Source organism: Tamandua tetradactyla, chromosome 19 (genome assembly GCF_023851605.1).
Source record: "Tamandua tetradactyla isolate mTamTet1 chromosome 19, mTamTet1.pri, whole genome shotgun sequence".
Lineage (NCBI taxonomy): Eukaryota > Metazoa > Chordata > Mammalia > Pilosa > Myrmecophagidae > Tamandua > Tamandua tetradactyla.
In genome coordinates, this window is record NC_135345.1 from 14,828,022 (window position 1) to 14,846,163 (window position 18,142).

The 18,142-nt window shown below is 37.1% G+C and overlaps 1 protein-coding gene across 5 annotated transcripts in view; it reads left to right on the top strand.

Moving 5' to 3' along the window:
• CC2D2A (coiled-coil and C2 domain containing 2A) overlaps positions 1 to 18,142 on the top strand; it is a 268,775-nt gene that overhangs the window by 169,161 nt on the left and 81,472 nt on the right. For all 5 annotated transcript variants that reach the window (XR_013165772.1, XM_077136434.1, XM_077136433.1 and 2 more), the window contains 3 exons: positions 9,347 to 9,556; positions 10,970 to 11,076; positions 15,032 to 15,172. Coding sequence is in view for 4 of the 5 variants with exons in the window: in XM_077136434.1 (XP_076992549.1) it covers positions 9,347 to 9,556; positions 10,970 to 11,076; positions 15,032 to 15,172 (458 nt within the window). In the remaining variant the exon portion in view is untranslated. The remainder of the gene's footprint in view (positions 1 to 9,346; positions 9,557 to 10,969; positions 11,077 to 15,031; positions 15,173 to 18,142) is intronic.

The window sequence follows — 18,142 nt, forward strand, 5'->3', positions numbered from 1 at the left end:
TCCTCTTCTGAGAAGTGTCTGTTCTTTTGCCCATTTTTAGTTATGTCATTTGTCTTTTTATTAGTGAGTTGAAGACTCTCTTTATATATTCTTGATAATAAACACTTATCTGATATGTGGTTTCCAAATATTGTCTCCCATTGCATAGACTGCCTTTTTATTTTCTTGACAAAGTTCTTTGGTGTACAAAAGTGTTTAACTTTGAGGAGTTCCTATTTATCTTTTTCTTTCTTCAATGCTCACTCATGCTTTGGGCATAAGGTCTAGGAAATTGACTCCTATTACAAGTTTTATAAGATATTTTCCTACATTTTCTTCTAAAAGTTTTATAATGTTAGCAGTAATGTATACGTATTTAATCCATTTTGAGTTGATTTTTTGTATGAGATATGGAGCCTCTTTCATTCTTTTGCATACGGCTTTCCAGTTCTCCAAGCATCATTTATTGAAAAGACTGCTCTATCCCAGGTGACTTGGCTTCACTCCCTTATCAAAGATCAATTGTCCATAGATGAGAGGGTCTATATCTGAACACTATTCTATTCCATCGGTCAGATATCTATCTTTATGCCAGTACCATGCTGTTTTGACTACTGTTGCTTCATAAAATGCTTTAAAGTCAGGTAGTGTGAGACCTACCACTTCATTTTTCCTTTCTCAAGATATTTTTAGCTATTTGCAGCACCCTGCCCTTCCAAATAAATTTGGCTGTTAGTTTTTCTATTTCTGCAAAGTAAGTTGTTGGGATTTTAATTGGTATTGCATTGAATTTATAAAGCAATTTGGGTAGATTTGACATCATAACTGTATTTAGTCTTACAATCCATGAACATGGTATGCTATTCCATGTATTTAGGTCTTCTATGATTACTTTTAACAATTTCTTATAGTTTTCTGTGTATAAGTTTTTTGTATCCTTTGATAAATTTATTCCTGAATATTTTATTCTTTTGATTGCTATTATAAATGGAGTGTTTTTCTTAATTTCCTCCTCAGATTGCTCGTTACTAGTGTGTTGAAACACTACTGATTTTGGGGTGTTGCTCTTATACCCTGCCACTTTGCAGTACTCATTTATTAGCTCTAGTAGCTTTGCTGTAGATTTTTCAGGATTTTTGACATATAGTATCATATCATCTGCAAACAGTGAGAGTTTTACTTCTTCCTTTCCAATTTGGATACCTTTCATTTCTTTTGCTTGTCTAATTCTTTTTGTTTCTGGCTAGAATTTCCAGCACAATGTTGAATAACTGTAGCGTCAGTGGGCATCTTTGTCTTGTTCCTAATCTTAGACCAAAAGCTCTCAGTCCCCATTGAGGATGATGTTAGCTATGGGTTTTTCATATATTCCCTTTATCATGTTGAGGAAGTTACTTTCTATTCCTATCCTTTGAAGTGTTTTCACCAAGAAAGGATGTTGAATTTTGTCAAATGCCTTTTCTGCATCAAACAAGATGATCATGTGGTTTTTCTGCTTTGATTTATTGATATCATGTATTACATTAATTGATTTTCTTAGGTTGAACTATCCTTGCATACCTGGAATAAATCCTACTTAGTCATGGTTTATAGTTCTTTTAATGTGCTGCTGGATTCGATTTGCAAGTATTTTGTGGAGGATTTTTGTATCTATATTCATTAGAGAGATTGGTCTGTAATTTTCTTTTCTTGTAGTGCCTCTGTCTGGCTTTGGTATTAGAGAGATGTTGGCTTCATAGAATGGGTTAGGTAGCCTTCCCTCCTCTTCAATTTTTTTGAAGAGTTTGGGCAGAATTGGTAGTAATTTCTGAATGCTTGGTAGAATTCACATGTGAAGTCATCTGGTCCTACACTTATCATTTTGGGAACCTTCTTGATGACTGATTCAATCTCCTAGTTGTGATTGGTTTGTTGAAGTCATCTATTTCTTCTTAAGTCAGTGTTGGTTGTCATGCCTTTCTAGGAAGTTGTTCATTTCATCCTCATTGTCTAATTGTTTAGCATATAGTTGCTTATAGTACCCTCTCATTACCTCCTTTTTTTCTGTGGGTTCAGTGGTTATCTCTCCTTTATTTGCTTCCTCTCTCTCTCTCTGTCTTTTTTTTTTTTTTTTTTTTGTCAACCTAGCTAAGGGGTCCATCAATTTTACTAATTTTCTCAAAGAACCAGCTTCTGGTTTTGTTAATTTTCTCAGTTGTTTTCATGTTCTCAATTTCATTTATTTTTACTCTTATCTTTGTTATTTCTTTCCTTTTGTTTGCTTTGGGGTTAGTTTGCTGTTCTTTCTCTAGTTCTTCCAAGTGAACAGTTAATACCTTGATTTTTGCTTTCTTTTTTTTTTAAACATAGGCATTTAAGGCAATAAATTTCTCTCTTAGCACTGCCTTTGCTGCATTCCATAATCTTTTTTTTTTTAAATGGGCAGGCACTGGGAAATGAACCCAGGTCTCCGGCATGGCAGGTGAGAAATCTGCCTGCTGAGCCACCATGGCCCACCCCCATAAATTTTTATATGTTGTATTTTCACTTTCATTTGTCTCAAGATATTTACTAATTTCTGTTGTAATTTTTTCCTTGACCCACTGGATGTTTAAGTGTGTGTTGTTTAGCCTCCATATATTTGTGAATTTTCTGGCCCTCTGCCTGTTGTATTTCCAGCTTCATTCCATTATGATCCAAGAAAGTGTTTTGTATGATTTCAATCTTTTTAAATTTATTGAGACTTGCTTTGTGACCTAACATATGGTCTATCCTTGAGAATGATCAATAAAAACTTGAGAAAAATGTGTATCCTATTGTCGTGGGGTATAGTGTTCTATAAATGTCTGTTAAGCCTAGTTCATTTATTATATTATTCAAATTCTCTGTTTCTTTATTGATCCTCTGTCTAGATGTTCTATCCATTGATGAGAGAGGGGAATTAAAGTCTCCAACTATTATAGTAGAGGTGTCTATTTCTCCCTTCAGTGTTGTTGGTGTTTGCCTCATGTACTTTGGAGCACTCTGTCTCAGTGCATATGTCTTCTTGTTAGCATAGAACCTGGAGATATAGAGAGCCACATACCAATCAAGAGCGTAAGTTGGTACATGGCTCTATGTATCTCCAGGCTCTATGTGTCCTCTTTTCTTGGGGTCCAGCCCTTTCCCAGTATTTTGTGCTGTCTGACTCAAAAAGCCTTCATTTTTTGTTTGTGTTTTTTTTTTCATCAGCCTCGCCCCCTCTCTGCTGGGGCAAAAATTCCTAGTACCGTTAATGCTTATTCCGAGTTTATCTGTGATGGAGGCCTATTTTCAGTAGTCAGAATTTGTTAATTAATTCTGCAATTGAAGCTTAGTTGAAGTAAGTTCTTGCTGCTAGAAAAGTCTATTTCCTCCCCCCCCCCCCCACCCATGAACCAGCCTGCCATGCCCATAGAGGAGAGGCGCCAGCCTCTGTGACCTGGGGGACTTACAGTTCTGTGTGGAATCTCAGCCGGTCCACCTGGTCCAAACTGGTGTATGCTGTGTGTCCAGTCACTGATGTAGCCCCAGCAGTTGTTCTGCACTGTTCCTGGCTATTTACTAGCTGCTCTGGGGAATGAACTAAATTCCTCACCTCACTAAGCCACCATCTTGCCTCACCATTCGCAGTTTACTTCTTAGGCGTATTCTTGCCTTGTATATCTCAGTATTTTTTACATGGTTGTAGAAACTTTCAGTTATTCAAAGCACAATGAATTTATTTCAGAATGACTATTTTTTATAATTTCACTTATGCAATTACTTCAACCCTTTCCTCCATGTATTCAGTACTGTCTGATGCACAAATCCAAGTTTTCTTTCCATTATTCTATGTAATAGGCTAACTTAAGTAAACTTTAAAAATATGTTTGTTCTAGATTTTCAGTCCTATGTCTAAGCATATCTTCCATTTAAGAGTTTTGACATGATGCAGGAGTGGTGAAATAGATAAACAGGGAAAAAATATGTTATTTATAAATTGTTTATCCATCTTAGTTCTCCTTCCACTATCCTGAGAGTGACTCAAGGACAAGGACTTCTTAACCCCAGAACTTAGCAGGGTGCCTTATACATAGTAACACTACAATAAACATGTGAATTGAATAGCATTAAAATTTAGTTGAGTTGAGTGTATTTAGAAGAAATTCCTTCTTTTCTAATTCTCTCCTTAATGCAACTATCTGTCCTGTAAAACAGTAGCTTTCCTCAGGACCGCTTAATCTGGGAATCCAAATGATGGAAAGCCAAGTCCATCTACTTGGTCAAGAGTTGGTGATTTCTTGGGCCCTTTATGGAACCCTGATGACTTCACCCCTCAGAGCTCTCAGACCTGATGTCAACCAAACAAAACCACATAGTTAATAAGAACTGAGCCCCCATTTCTGTCAAACCTCATTTGTCCTTGGTTAGAATTACTAGACTACTGACTTAAGTGATGAATTGCATGCCCTCCTATTAGATAATTTGTGACTTTTATTTAGAAAGGAGTTAATATTCATCCCTGTTTTTTGGAATATTTTCCTTAATTTTCAAAGGGGGGAAAAGTCATTTTTAAAAGCAAAATATTTTGCTCTTCCTAACTGTAGAAACTTTTTTAGAGACCATTAAAAATAGTTACAAAAAACAGATTAGACATCATGCAAAGAAAAAGTTATATCTTAAATGAGAAAGAATGGAGTTTAATATATCTTAAGAGGGAACTAATCTAAAAAATAAAAAATAAAAATGTCAAGAGACAGTTCAGGTAAAACATAACCAATATAAAATGTAGTTTGCTTCTTGTATTAGCATATAGAGTTATAGTTATTGAAAAGCAAGCCAGGTAACCTCCTCCCTTCTTTCTTTTCTTCCCTGTTTCTTTCCTTCCTTCCTTCCTTCCTTCCTTCTTTCCTTCCCTTTTTCCTGCCTTTCTACCTTCCTTCCTTCCTTTTTGATTCTTTCAGTTCTTAATAGAAAATTTACTATATTTTTAGCTGTGTTAAATTCTAGGAATATAGAGGTAGCAACACTTTAACTAGACCTTAAAGAGATCATGCCTTATGTGGAGAGAGAAATATAATCAAGTGTTAGACGCACCATGGAGCGCACAGATAGCAGACTCCCATTTGCAAAACTGCACAACAACTTGTGGGACTTGTCATCATTCCAACCTCCTTGTTGGTTTAGCTAGATCAAATGGTCACTTTCCCTGTTTTAAGAGTTTCCTCAAGCAAATACCCTGTAATGGGCTGGCTTAAACAATGGGAATTTATTGGCTCACAGTTTTGGGTCTAGAAAAAACTCCAAAACTAGACATCATGAAGGTGAGGCTTCCTTCCCAAAGACTAGCATTCCAGGGTTGGCTGTCAGTGCCCCTTGGTCCTGGGTACCTCTGTTACATGGCAGTGCACATGGCAGTCTCTCCTGGTCTCTCCCTTCTCTTCCAGGTTCTATTGACCTTCAGCTTCTTGTTTCCTATCACTTTTTCTCTTTTTGTCTGAATTTCATTCCATTTAGAAAGGATTCCACTAATAAGACTAAGATATATCCTGATTGAAGTGAGACTCATCTTAATTCAAGTAACTTCATCAAAAGGTCCTATTTACAATGGGCTGGCACCCACAGGAGTGGATTAAGTATAAGAACATGTTTTTCTGTGTTACAAAACTTCAAACCACCTCATTCTCCTTTCACTATTCTCACCCATTTATCACAGAAACATTGCTTACCTACTGTGTTATAAGCACTGCATTAGTTAGGACTTGTTTGGTTGCAAAGGACAGAAACTTAATGGAAACTACCTTAAGCAGTAACTTGTTCCTTAAGAAGGAACTTGATAGTTCACAAAATTGGATAGGATTAGGGGATAATCATTAAATTGAAGGGGGAGCTTTAGGAACCAGGGCCTCAGGGACTGGAACCAGGCTTCTCTCTCCACCTATCTTTTCTCTAGTTCTCCATGAATGTCGATTGACCTCATTCTTTCCTGTTGCAGTCAGGCCAGAATTCTCCATAGGTCAGGGGGCATGACCCTTGATAGCCTAATCTTAGGAGCTCCAGAAGAAATACATCACATTTCCTCTGAGGTTTATGTTATCAGTACCAAGGACTAACTCTTTTTAGTTCTAAGTGGGTCATGTGCACACTTACCTCCTATCCTGGAGCTATGACCTGTTCTGAGAAGATGGGGAAAGAGAAATCTTCCCAATGATGAATAATAGCCATAGAATCTCTTGTAGGTGTGGGCTGGACTGTTATTGTCCCAGAGACAGTGTAGAAACATGTTATTTTAATCCCACAAATGATTATCATTTTTCTGTATAACTTTGTCACTTTTTTCTCCTTTCGGCACATATCTCTGTACATGCAGATAGCATTAACAGATAATCTCTGAGTCACCTCTGATAGTTTGGACTTCCAGTTTTTAGTTGAAGAATCAAATCAATTTCAAAATTAAATAACGTACTCCATAAAGATGATCTCTTCTAGGGAAGAACTGTTGCTATTTGTTTCATGTTGGTTTTCAGTATATCAGGAAGAACACAGACACAACAAAAAGAAAGACAAGTAACTAGGTCTTTCTTATGCAAGGAGAGGTGAGGTCTTTCGAGAGGTAAGCCCAGGAGGCTACCAGGAGTTATGGAAGCCTTTTATTCTTGGTGAACTGAGTTTCAGGCAGAGAGACTACCAGCAATATATTGGAGTGTGGGCTAAGGCAGATTTGGAGAAGGAGATGCAAAACATAAGAGTCCTAGGCAATGGGTTTATTTATTACAAGTAAATAAACCCATGCTACCAACATTACTTACTCACACCAAGAGGAGTCCGAGATGGAACCTGAGAGCCACACCCCAAGTGATCTCATAACTTTGGAATCAGACAGTAAGAGGAAGAAAAGAACTAGCAGAGCAAAGCAATTAAAGAGGAATTCTCATATTAAATCTGTGGACTGGTATTGAGTTAGAGATGTCTCTGTGAGGTGGAAATTTTTTAATTAATGCAGATAATCTGGGTAGTCATGAGGCAAATAGTGGCCACATGCCAATTATAAACATCTAACACTAATGTATGTTATATTGAACAGAAAAGAAATGAGCCTCCATGATTGTGGTCTAAAATGTAAGGATATTAATAATCAGGACAAATCTCTAGAAGGCCATTCTCTAGGGCTTTCATAAGACATAGAATATTGGTGGAATTGACATTTAGGGGTGGTCTTTCCTTCCTATAAATTTAAGTGGAAATTTAATTGGGCACATTCAGAAGTTATCAAGATATGACCAATCCATTCCTATTCAAACCTGCCATATTTATGAACACATGTAAGATTTGCAAGTGCATTTTTAGAGGAAAAAAATCTATTATGTCTTAACTTCAAAGATAGATTGAATGTTATTTTATAGGAAAAAACTTACTTTGCTAATACAAGTTTATCACAGAAACATTGCTCACCTACTATGTTATAAGCACTGCCTTAGGAATTGTGCACACTATTCTGGAGTGCAATAGAAAATCCTAAATTCTAACTATACATTAACAGTTTACTAATCTTGATTAACAAAAAGGATGACGTTAAACAGCCAGAAAGAAATAAGTTTATATATTATAACCTGTGTTTGTCTATGCAAAACAGGCAATAACACAACAAAACAATTAATTTACTGGTAAATGAAGATTCATGTATAAGTTTTATTGTAAACATAAATATTGGTAAGTATTTCAATGACTAATAGTAATGGAAAAGCAGATCTCACTATAAAACAAATGTGAATACACTTCTACACATATGTAGAATGTATGTGTACATGTGTATACACACACACACAATGTGAACATTATGACTCCTGCCACTGTTCCCTTTTCTGTTCTTTAGTTTGATGGGGAGGAATGTTCGAATCTTATAGGATTTTAAAGGTGGAATCCCCTCTTCTGTGTATCCATAACTCCTCTGCAATCCCAATCTTTGTCCTTTCCTCCTTGTGTTACAAAGACCAGATTCCAAGGCTGTGTCTCCTCTCCACTGATTGTTGCTTGAGAACAGATAATGCAGACATCTGCTAATCTTTGATGAGTACATGAGATGTGATACATGAAGTGCTTTATACAATAACTGGTGATCTATGAAATGCTAATTGAATCTCTTCACTCAGCCTCCTATTTCTACAGATGAAGAAATAGAGCCACGAGGTGTGTAATGACTTGCCCAAAGTCCCAAAGCGAGCTAGAATTCTAGACTTCTGGCCCAAATCCAGCTTCTTCACGTAATTCCATGCAGAATCATTAAATGAAGAGATTATATGATATGTTACTCACAATTTATAAAGGATAGAAGCTTCAGTACAGGCTAGAGTTTTTGCTACTTCTATTTACCCTCATAACTTCAAATAAAACATTTGTGCCAGGCAATCTTATATAATCACTTTCTTGAATAACATAAATGCTTCCAAAGCTCATCCTGTGAGCTTTGGAGAATCTCCTTTACAGGTGTTTTTTCCTGAAATTTCCAGGAAATTTTTTCCTGAAAATATCCTTTACAGAATTTGTCTCAAACTTCCTCATCTTGATGAAAGGCAGTCAATGTTTGTAAGGAGAGAAAATGACAGAAAATCAAAGGATAACCCAGCTGTATCCTCCTTACTTTTGCACTCCCCAGACTCATGAACCATATTCACCCAGAAGCAGTAGTGACCAATGCAGACTTTCTTGAATATTCTGGGGGCAAGATTAGAGAGAGAGGATTATCTGACACAACATATACCAAGCAATCCAGGAAATTCCCATTGGAAATTTCCATTCCTGATTTTACACACTGAGCCCAGCTGTTCTCCCTCCCACTTCCTCTGTTATTTTGCATGCTAAATTCCTGTCTCCCCAGGGAAATTAGGTGCCAGCAGAAAGCTCAGTTGAGTAAACATTGGTCTCTCTCTGTTGCCTTCAAAATAATTTTTTCCACATGTTTTTAAAATACAGGTACATAAGAGTGTATCAATGATCCAAACAAGCTTGGGCAATGTTCTGTATGGCCCTTGACTCTATGTTTCTCCCATTAAAGGAATTTCAAAGTCACCAGCTACAAAACCCAACATTTCAGGAAATAGGATAGTCCATATGAAAATGATTGATATTGTGACATGGAGAGTAATAAGACCTACAAGGTGTAGGAAAGATTAAAATTGTTTCTTTGCTCACTCCTTGTCCTTCATTTCACTTTTCAAGTATTCAGAAAGAGCAGTCCCTAAGACCTGGAAACAAGTAATCTAGCATCTTCCACCTGGTGTGACCAGGGTAGGAGGTGTTTTGCATCTGACTGTTTCCCACTGCATAGTACAACATTGTTTCTGGTATTAGTGCTCTAACCATGTTCTCCCTACACTGCTCTCTTTGGCAGGCAGTAAAATATGTCCATAGTAATCAGCATATGATTGGATCTGGAGACCCTCCTGGCAATTTCCAACTGGACATTGATATTTTGGGGTTAATATTCACTCATCATCCATGTTTTAGTCGAGAACATGTTTTGGCAGCCAAGCTGGCGCAACTATATGACCAGTACCTTGCGAGATGTCAAAGAAACAAGACGAAATTTCTCACTGATAAGGTACATATGTTCTCTCCCACTCTTTTGGTTGATGGGTTGGTTCTTCTGATGAGGCCAAACAAAGAAAATACTTTCCAGCAACAAAATACTCGTGCCCCTTTTTCACATGCCCCCCTCTGTCTAGAATATGTGAAACACTGTCCTACCTAGAGGCTAAAGGAAGGAGAAAGATGGTGTTTGTTGAATGTGTTCAAATTCAACAGCATACACTTGGCTTGAAGAGAAAGATTTGTGTGAATAGTGCAAGCAGTTTCACTCACTGGAAGTGAGTATGAGATAAGAGACAAGCAGCTGCTGGTTGTTCATGTGCTGTCAGACCCTGGCTTGAAATTTCTCAGTTCTGAAAGACATTCTCCTTTTCATATATATTTTCCCATAGCATGGTGCCTAAACCCAAGATAATTACTTCAGCTGGTGCTCAAAGAGATGGGGATCTGTATTAGATTTATTTCCAAAGTGACACTATTCCTTCAGGTTGTCAGGGGGCAATTTTTTTTATTATTTTTTTTAATTTAAGGAAACAAACAATGTTTAGATTTAGAATTCAAGTAACTCTGATATCTGTATTTATGGATATGGATAACCAAAAATGGATAACTCAGCTTAACCACAGGCATATTTAAATAAGGTATCCATATAATCATTGTAAAGCCTGTGTTTGCCAGAAAGTTTCATAAACCAATTTAAAATTAAAGCAACAAGGAAAAGATCTACACACTCAGATAGCAAAGTTCCGAAATTTTAAGTATTAAATACAAACTTAGATACCATTTGATCAGCTGTCAAAACTGTGACTGTTCTCAAAATATTAAGTAGAAAGTTCTTATAAATACTGCATTGCTATAGTAATGACCTATGTTGCTAAATATTTTCCTGATTTCAGGAAAATATGAAGATACAAACATTTTTATGATTAACAGATGGAAACCTTAAATTAACATATGGAAACCTTAAGGAGTAATTTTGACTGTAGCCAATTTTAGCCCCATACCCTGACCTTGAAATTATACTTCTCAAAAAAAACTATAACTCCTTGGTTTCTCCTTTTATGTGTCTCTGTTTTTATGGTCTCCTCACATCCCAAGAACACCGTTCTATGGCAGGAGACAGAAAGATCCACCCCCCCCCCCTTTTTTTTGCCTCAAAAGACAACTTGTTTTTAAAACACAAACAAAAACTAATATTTGTCCTATGTAACTTGATTATCTGGACCTCAGAAGAAGGATGGGTATATACCACTCTTAATTAGCCCAATTTTTCTAAGAATAAAAGAGACAGCTCTTTGTCCAAGTTCATTTTGGTTGCAAATATTCTGTCCAGGAGTAGTGGGCAGGGCAGACATGCTACTGGCAGTAAGCAGTAGTGTTCCTTCATACGTGTTTCTAACTCAAAGCTTGATTCCATCTTTTTAAGCTCCAGGCTCTGAGAAATGCTGTTCAGACTGGTCTTAATCCATCAAAACCTCACAAGTCTCTTGAGGTAGCCCAAAGAGCCATCAATGAGTATAAATCTGAAATTCGGTGAGTAAATCTTGTCATTGTAACTACCACCTATTTTTTTGGTCTCTGTTAGATGAGTACTTGTTCAGAGTTTATTTCTCCAGATAGCTTTTCTGAATGCACTGAATACATGAGAAATTATGCCATGCTTCCCATGGAGATATATATGGGGATGCCTGCAGCATTATTTACAAAAGGAAAAAACTGGAAATAACCTAATACCAGAATGAACACAACTTTGTATATAGCCTAACAATGAACACCTATTACCACAGTTAAAAATGAATGAATTAAATCTGTCTGTATCAGCTTGGATAAACTGGGAAAACAATGTTCAGTGAAAAAGTCCACTTTTAAGAAGATCCTTGCTAGATGGTAAGTTTCATAAAACCTACGAGACAGATGCCTGAAAAAAACACTCATTTGTTACGGGAACATACAAAAGAAAAGATATATGCCAGTTTCTGCCTCCAGGGAGGGAAGAAGGGAATGGAAGGGGGCAGTCTTCAAATTTAGCAGCAACATTTTATTAAGGAATAAAACAAAAGAATCTTGAGTAATTTTGACAAAATGTTAGGTATCATGTTTTATTTATTAACTGTACTTTCACATTTCTTTGACTTCTTCAGAATTTAAAAATTCAAAAATTAAAGCTCTGATCATTGTCAAACAATAAAGGAATATATAATGTAGAATATGAATATCATTTGAAGTCCCATCCCTCGGAGAAAATCATGGTTAATAGTTGTTACCTAACTCTTCCATACTTTTATATATATGTGTGTATATATATATACATGCATAAGTGTATATGTGTATAGATTTTTTTTTTTTTAAGGAATCATCCTGCATCCTGCAACTTGCTTTTTTAATGTGAAATGTATCTTAGCCCTCTTCCTCTCACAGCACATCTAAGTCTATCTCATTGCTTAAAGGCTGGTGCTACATGGATTTATCAGAGTTTGTGCATTCTCCCATTACCGGGCATTTGCATTATTCCCATTTTTATTATTTAAATTGCACTCTAATTGACATCCATATATGCATATCTTTGTATAACTGCATGTGTATTTTCACAGAATAAATTTCTTAAAATGGAAATTGATAAATCAAGGACTTTAAGTGTATACTTTCGTTTTTACCATATAACTACGAGTCAAAAATTCCTCTGGCACAAAGTACAATCAGTGATATTTGAACACTGCAATTGTAAAAGTATTAAAAGTATGTTTAGGAATAAAAATGTTTTTTATGTTAAAAATGCATTGCAATCTCCTTGTGAGAGAAAATTTCGTGTTAGCATAAACTGGGTAAGCAAAAAGTGATGAAGAGCTGTTCTGAATGCAATCATGGCTTTGAATGGAATTGCATTTGTCAATTACTGTTTGAAAACACAGTAGCAGAAATGGGTGTGAGACCTACAGACAGTGCTCAGGGATCCTTAGGTGGCAAGCCCATTGCAGTAATTCTGCAGCCCCACCCCCACCCCAGAGTCAGCTGGGTCAGAGTGAAAGCCTCTGAATTCAACATTTGCGAGCCAGCAGAAATATGACCTTCAGTCCTTGACTGATTTCTCACTAGGTACAGTCAAACAAATCCTAAGTAGACAATCTACTTCTGGATGTCTCATCAGGGAACTCATTCCCTTACACGCCCTTAGAGCTGCTGATGAGCCGCCCTTGTGAGCTCCTACCTGGGCCTCTGCTGAGCCCTCAGTTAGAGCAGGTAACTTCAGTCGGCACCACTTCATTTTCTATCAGCAGCATCCTGGCTGAATTACCCTGAACCGGAACCCACACATATGAAGAAAGAAATGTGGGTATTCATGCAATATATAGAAATCTTTATTTAACTCTCAACTGGTGCTTTACCCTCAGATATGTTCAAACTTGAGAAAATAAAATCCCTGTGACTCTAGATGCTGTCCAGCTACCACCCTATGTCACTATTTCTTTTCACAGCCAAACTTCTGGCTCCATCCTGTCTTCTCTCCTTCCCACCCACCTTTCTTCTGAAGCTGACCTTGCCTCTGTCCTCAGGGACCTCTGGGTTGCAGTGTCCCTCATGGGATTGGCCTCCTGGCCTCAAGGGCACTGTCCTACACCTTGCCTATGGAGAGGCCTTCTCTCCCCTTTAGCTCCATACACCGTCCTCTCCTGGTCATATCTACCCTTCTTCAGGGTAAGTTGGGCTTTTTTTTTTAACCTGTTCTTGATCTCCTTAGATGATCCATTAGCCATAGCCACACTGCTCTGTGGTTAAATATCTAGATGCCAATGACTCCCCAAATTTCATCTTTGGACCTGATTTCCCTTCCACTCTCTAGACTCTGTCTACATCAGATTCCAGAAAAGCATTCCCCAACTCCCTAAGAAAGTTGCCTTTTCTTCTCTCTTCATAGCTTTGTCATAATTTTAAATTCAGTATTCATTTGTGATCCTTTGCTTCTTCAGCTCACAGGTCAAATTTGTCTTGCAAGAATTCTCAGGGCTGATGTTATTTGATACTAAAAAAAGAGGTAGAAAATATGACAGAAAGCTTTATGGTGTCCTCCAGCTCAGTAAAATAATTGTACAAAAAGAAAGCAGAGATTGCAGCTAAAGGCGTAAATGAAAAACAGTCCAACTGATGAGGAAAGAGAACACTTACCAGGTGTCAGACATGGTTCTAAACAGTATGTGTGTCAACTCATTTACTCCTCCCAAAAACCCTATGAAGAAGGATCATTCCTGTTCTACAAATGAAGCGTGGAGATTTTTAGTTCTCCAAACGCCAACTGGTAAAAGATAAAGCCAGGATTCAAACCCACATAGTCTGGTTCCAACATCTGTGCCCTTAGCCATGATGCTTTCCTGCTCCCCAAGTACAATATTTCTTATTCTAGTTGGTTCTCTTGTTTTTCTCTGGACTTCACAGAGAACTGAATCTTGGCCCTGCAACCACTAACAGGCTGTCATCTTCTACCAGCTTTCTCTTCAAAGCCACCAGCTTAATGATTAGAAATCTAGAGCTCCTTTTGTCTCTGTGTCATTCCTGTAGACTATGTCATCATAAGGGCAACTTCCAGATTTAGCCCTTCCTCTTGAGTTCAGGAGGTGTTTATTAGGGCGACACTGCTTTATGGTCCCAAGGCACTCTCTTAGGCAAATTTCACATTGTATATTATAGTCACTTATATATATGTGTCTGTCTCCACAGCTAAACTAGAAAGTTTTTAGTTTACGAGTCCAGAGACTGTCTCCTAAAATACTCTGAATTCCCTAGAATGACATATGAGACTTGCTCAAGTAATAAATAATTACTGGATGAATGAATAAATTAATTAATGAATGGCATAAATCCCTACATTCAGGGTCTGGATTTGGTTATAATTGCAGAGAGGGCTTAAAATAAGGCATTAAATAATTTCCAAAGGCTTTAAATAATGGAAATAAAGATGAAAGCATTTTCAAATGATTCTTCTTCAAAGCAAGCCAAAATATTGCTAATATAATTTGCACTGCAAATATTCCAAGACATGAATAATATTACTTCATCTCCAGAATGTAGAACTTGTGATTTGAGCTAGCACAGGAAAACTGTAACATATTTGTTGTTAGCTAGTATGTAACACCTGCTTTCCTTTGTTTACAATAATGACTGCCACAAGAACTGAGTTTAGTTGGCCACTTATTTTCATAACTTCCAACGTTGCCCTTTGTTTAGGGTGCATGCCTTTAATAAGACTTTTAGATGTTAATTTAGTTTAAATGTAGGCAGACTCACGTAGAGAGAAGAAAAGAAAAGAAACATCTCAAAACAGATCTGCATCCTATTGTCTTTAAATTTGGTATTTCATTTTCTAATATTTATTTGGAAATAGAGATATCAGATCAAATATACACTCATAGTCGTGTCATTAATTTCTTTTTTTAATTTGTGAAGTTAAACCCACCTAATAAATTTTTTAACTAAATTCTTGAATTTTATCTTGTAGGCAAACAAGAAAATTGCGTGATAGTGAACAAGAAAAAGATCGAACGTTGCTTAAGAGCATCATAAAAGTTTGGAAAGAGATAAAATCTCTCCGAGAGTTCCAGAGATTCATGAATACGCCTTTGAAACTTGTTTTGAGGAAGTATGCTTTTTTTGAAAAGTCATTTTTTTGAGCTGTATCATACATAGAAGGAAATGTATAAAACAGATACAGTTGAGAGAATAGTTACAAGCTGAATAACCATGTAACCACTCGGCAGTGGTTAAGGAGTAGAATATTGCTAGTGTCTGGGAAGCTCCCATGTTCCTATGCCCGAAGTAGCCACTGTCTAGGGACTTTTGTGATCATTGCTTTCATTTATAGTTTTACCATCTACGTGTAAAGCCTAAGAATCTATAATCTGATATTGTAATTGGCACATACGTAAGTGAAAATATACAGTAGGCATTTTTTAGTGGCTACACACATGCTTCTTTTGTTCAATATTGTGTTTGTGAGATTCATCTATTTTATGGCACCTACTTGCAGTTTATTTTATTCTTTGCTTTATAACGCTGCATTATTTGAATATGGCAAAATGTATCTATTTAGCAGGGGATGGACATTGAAATTAATGGACGTCAAATAGATGGACTACAAATGGATGGACATTCCGTTTTCAACTGTTAGAGACAGCAGTCCTAACAGACATTCTTGTACACATCTCAGGTTTCTCTGCCCGGCCTTTCCAGGATGTATACCTGGAAACAGAATTGTTGAGGCTTAGGGTATGAACTTCTTAACCTTACATGATGATTCCATACGTTTTTCCAGAGTAGTTGTGCTAATTTATACTTTTACCAGTCTTCCCGTGGGTGCACACCACCTAACTTGTTTTGCCAATCTGACTAGTGTGTTTTAATTATTGTTTCCCTGACTACTCATGGGATTGAGCATTTTTAAAGGTATTTATTAGTTATTTTGATTCTCTCTTTTATGAGGTATGCGGTGGTCTTTTGTCAGTTTTTGAGCTGGATTGTTTATGTTTTGTGGGGTTTTTTTCTGCATGTATCTTGGACATAAGATCTTGGTGATGCACGTTGCAGATATCTTCTCCCATTCTGTAGTTGTCTCTTTACTCTCTTTTTGTTGCCTTTTTTTTTTTTTTTGTATGGGCAGGCACCAGAAATTGAACCCAGATCTCTGGCATGGTAGGCAAGAACTCTGCCTGCTGAGCCATGGTGGCCCACGCTTTTTGTTGTCTTTTGCTGAGAGGTGTTCTTAATTTTAAAGAGATGGAATATATTAGTCTTTTCTTCTATGATTGGTGCTTTTTGTAAGCTGCTTAAGAAACCCTACCCCTGAATCATGCAGATTCCTAAAACCTTTATAGTTTTATCATTCCTATTTGGTCTTTAATACAGTTGGAACTGATCTATTGGGTATGGTGTGGATATGCCCTCCACAAAAGTATGCTTTGATAACATTTGGGCTACCCAATTGGCTAGACTTTTATATATGATTAAGAGCACAGTTTAAAACAACAAAATCTTGTTCTGTTTATTAATTCAAGAGAATCTGCTTCTGGTTTTTGACCCCTTCCAGATTGTTATCATTTTTTTTGAATAAGTGTTATGCCAGTATATCCACATGAAACATGCCAAAGTTAGGCAGTTATCTGATATTTTCCTTTAAAAGCAGCCACTTTTCAACCAAAGAGTTGCAAATTGTGATTTTGCTGGGTTGTAATTTTCACAAGGCTGAGAAAAGAAGTCTTCATTTTCTGAACAAATATGAGCCTATTCTCTGTGAAGTCAAGGACTTTATCACATTTGATACCACTAGTCAACAGGCACCTGTCACTTAGTAGTTGCTCAATTAATGTTGATTAATGTTAAACTATCTCAAATATCCTACTGCATAGAGACATGGATGTTTACAGGGAATTCCAGTGTTTCTGCTTCCAGATTCCATCTCCTAGGCCATCTCTCCCACTCAAAGCAACACATAAATCCTTTGCCAGTCTGTTTTCCTTCCTTCCTCCCTTCCTTCTTGCTTTCCTCCTTCCCTGCCTCCCTCCCTCCTTCCCTCTTTCTTTGTTTCCTTTTTTATTTCTTTCTCTCTTTTTTTAGGTTGAGAATAAACTATCTACAGGAAATTTATCTTTAAGTAAATAAAGATAAATTTAAAGATAAATTTGCACTTCAAGATTGCAAACTTCCTTTTTGTGACACCTAATACTCCTCTCTGTGATAATTAGCTGTCTCCCAAATCCTTTTTGGAGTGCTCTTTTCCACATTCTTGATTCATCTTGCTACCTTATAATACAGCATATTTTCTCTGCAAAAATTTATTCAAATTCCAGTGGTTTATTCATGCTTCTGAATAAGAATGAGAAACGTGGATGGTTTGCTATATATCAGAGATGAAAAATACATTTTGAGCCAAATTTTTCCAATGTTTATAAATGTCATGTACCACTGTGTATCTAAAGTGACTTATTTGGCAGCATCCTAGAGATCTGTGGGACTAGGTGCTTTGGGGATACTGTTCATTGCTAAATTCACCAGGCCCCACATGTACATAAGCAAACATCTGTCAGCTCCCTGCACTATGCTTGTCCAAAATACACTGAGGAACTTTGGAGGGCAGTCTGTATTAAGAGAAATAATGCAGGCGATAAATTGGAACAGCTCCAAAAATTTGAGTGGGATTTGGGTAGGGCAAGTTACAGTCCTCTTCTCATAGGGTCACACTGCACATCAGCATATACAGGGCTCTGAAAAGATGAGCAGCAAAGGAACTTTAAAATTTCTTTAATCTTGTGTTGATTTGGCCATGGCATCTTTTATTTGGGGGGAGAGGGTGGCAGAGGTACCTCACAGGAGGGGACATCCAGAGAACACTCTGTGGGAAACACTGGTTTTGGGTTAGCCTGACCTGGTGTAGTATGGGCAAAGGCATCAGAGAAAACTTCAACTTGTCAATCTATAGTCAAAAAAGGTGGCTCAGTGGCAGAATTCTCGCCTGCCATACCAGAGACCCAGGCTGGATTCCCAGTGCCTACCCATCCAAAAAAAAAAAAAAGGTGTGGGGGGGGATGTTTCAGGGACTCAATAGCAACAAAATAAA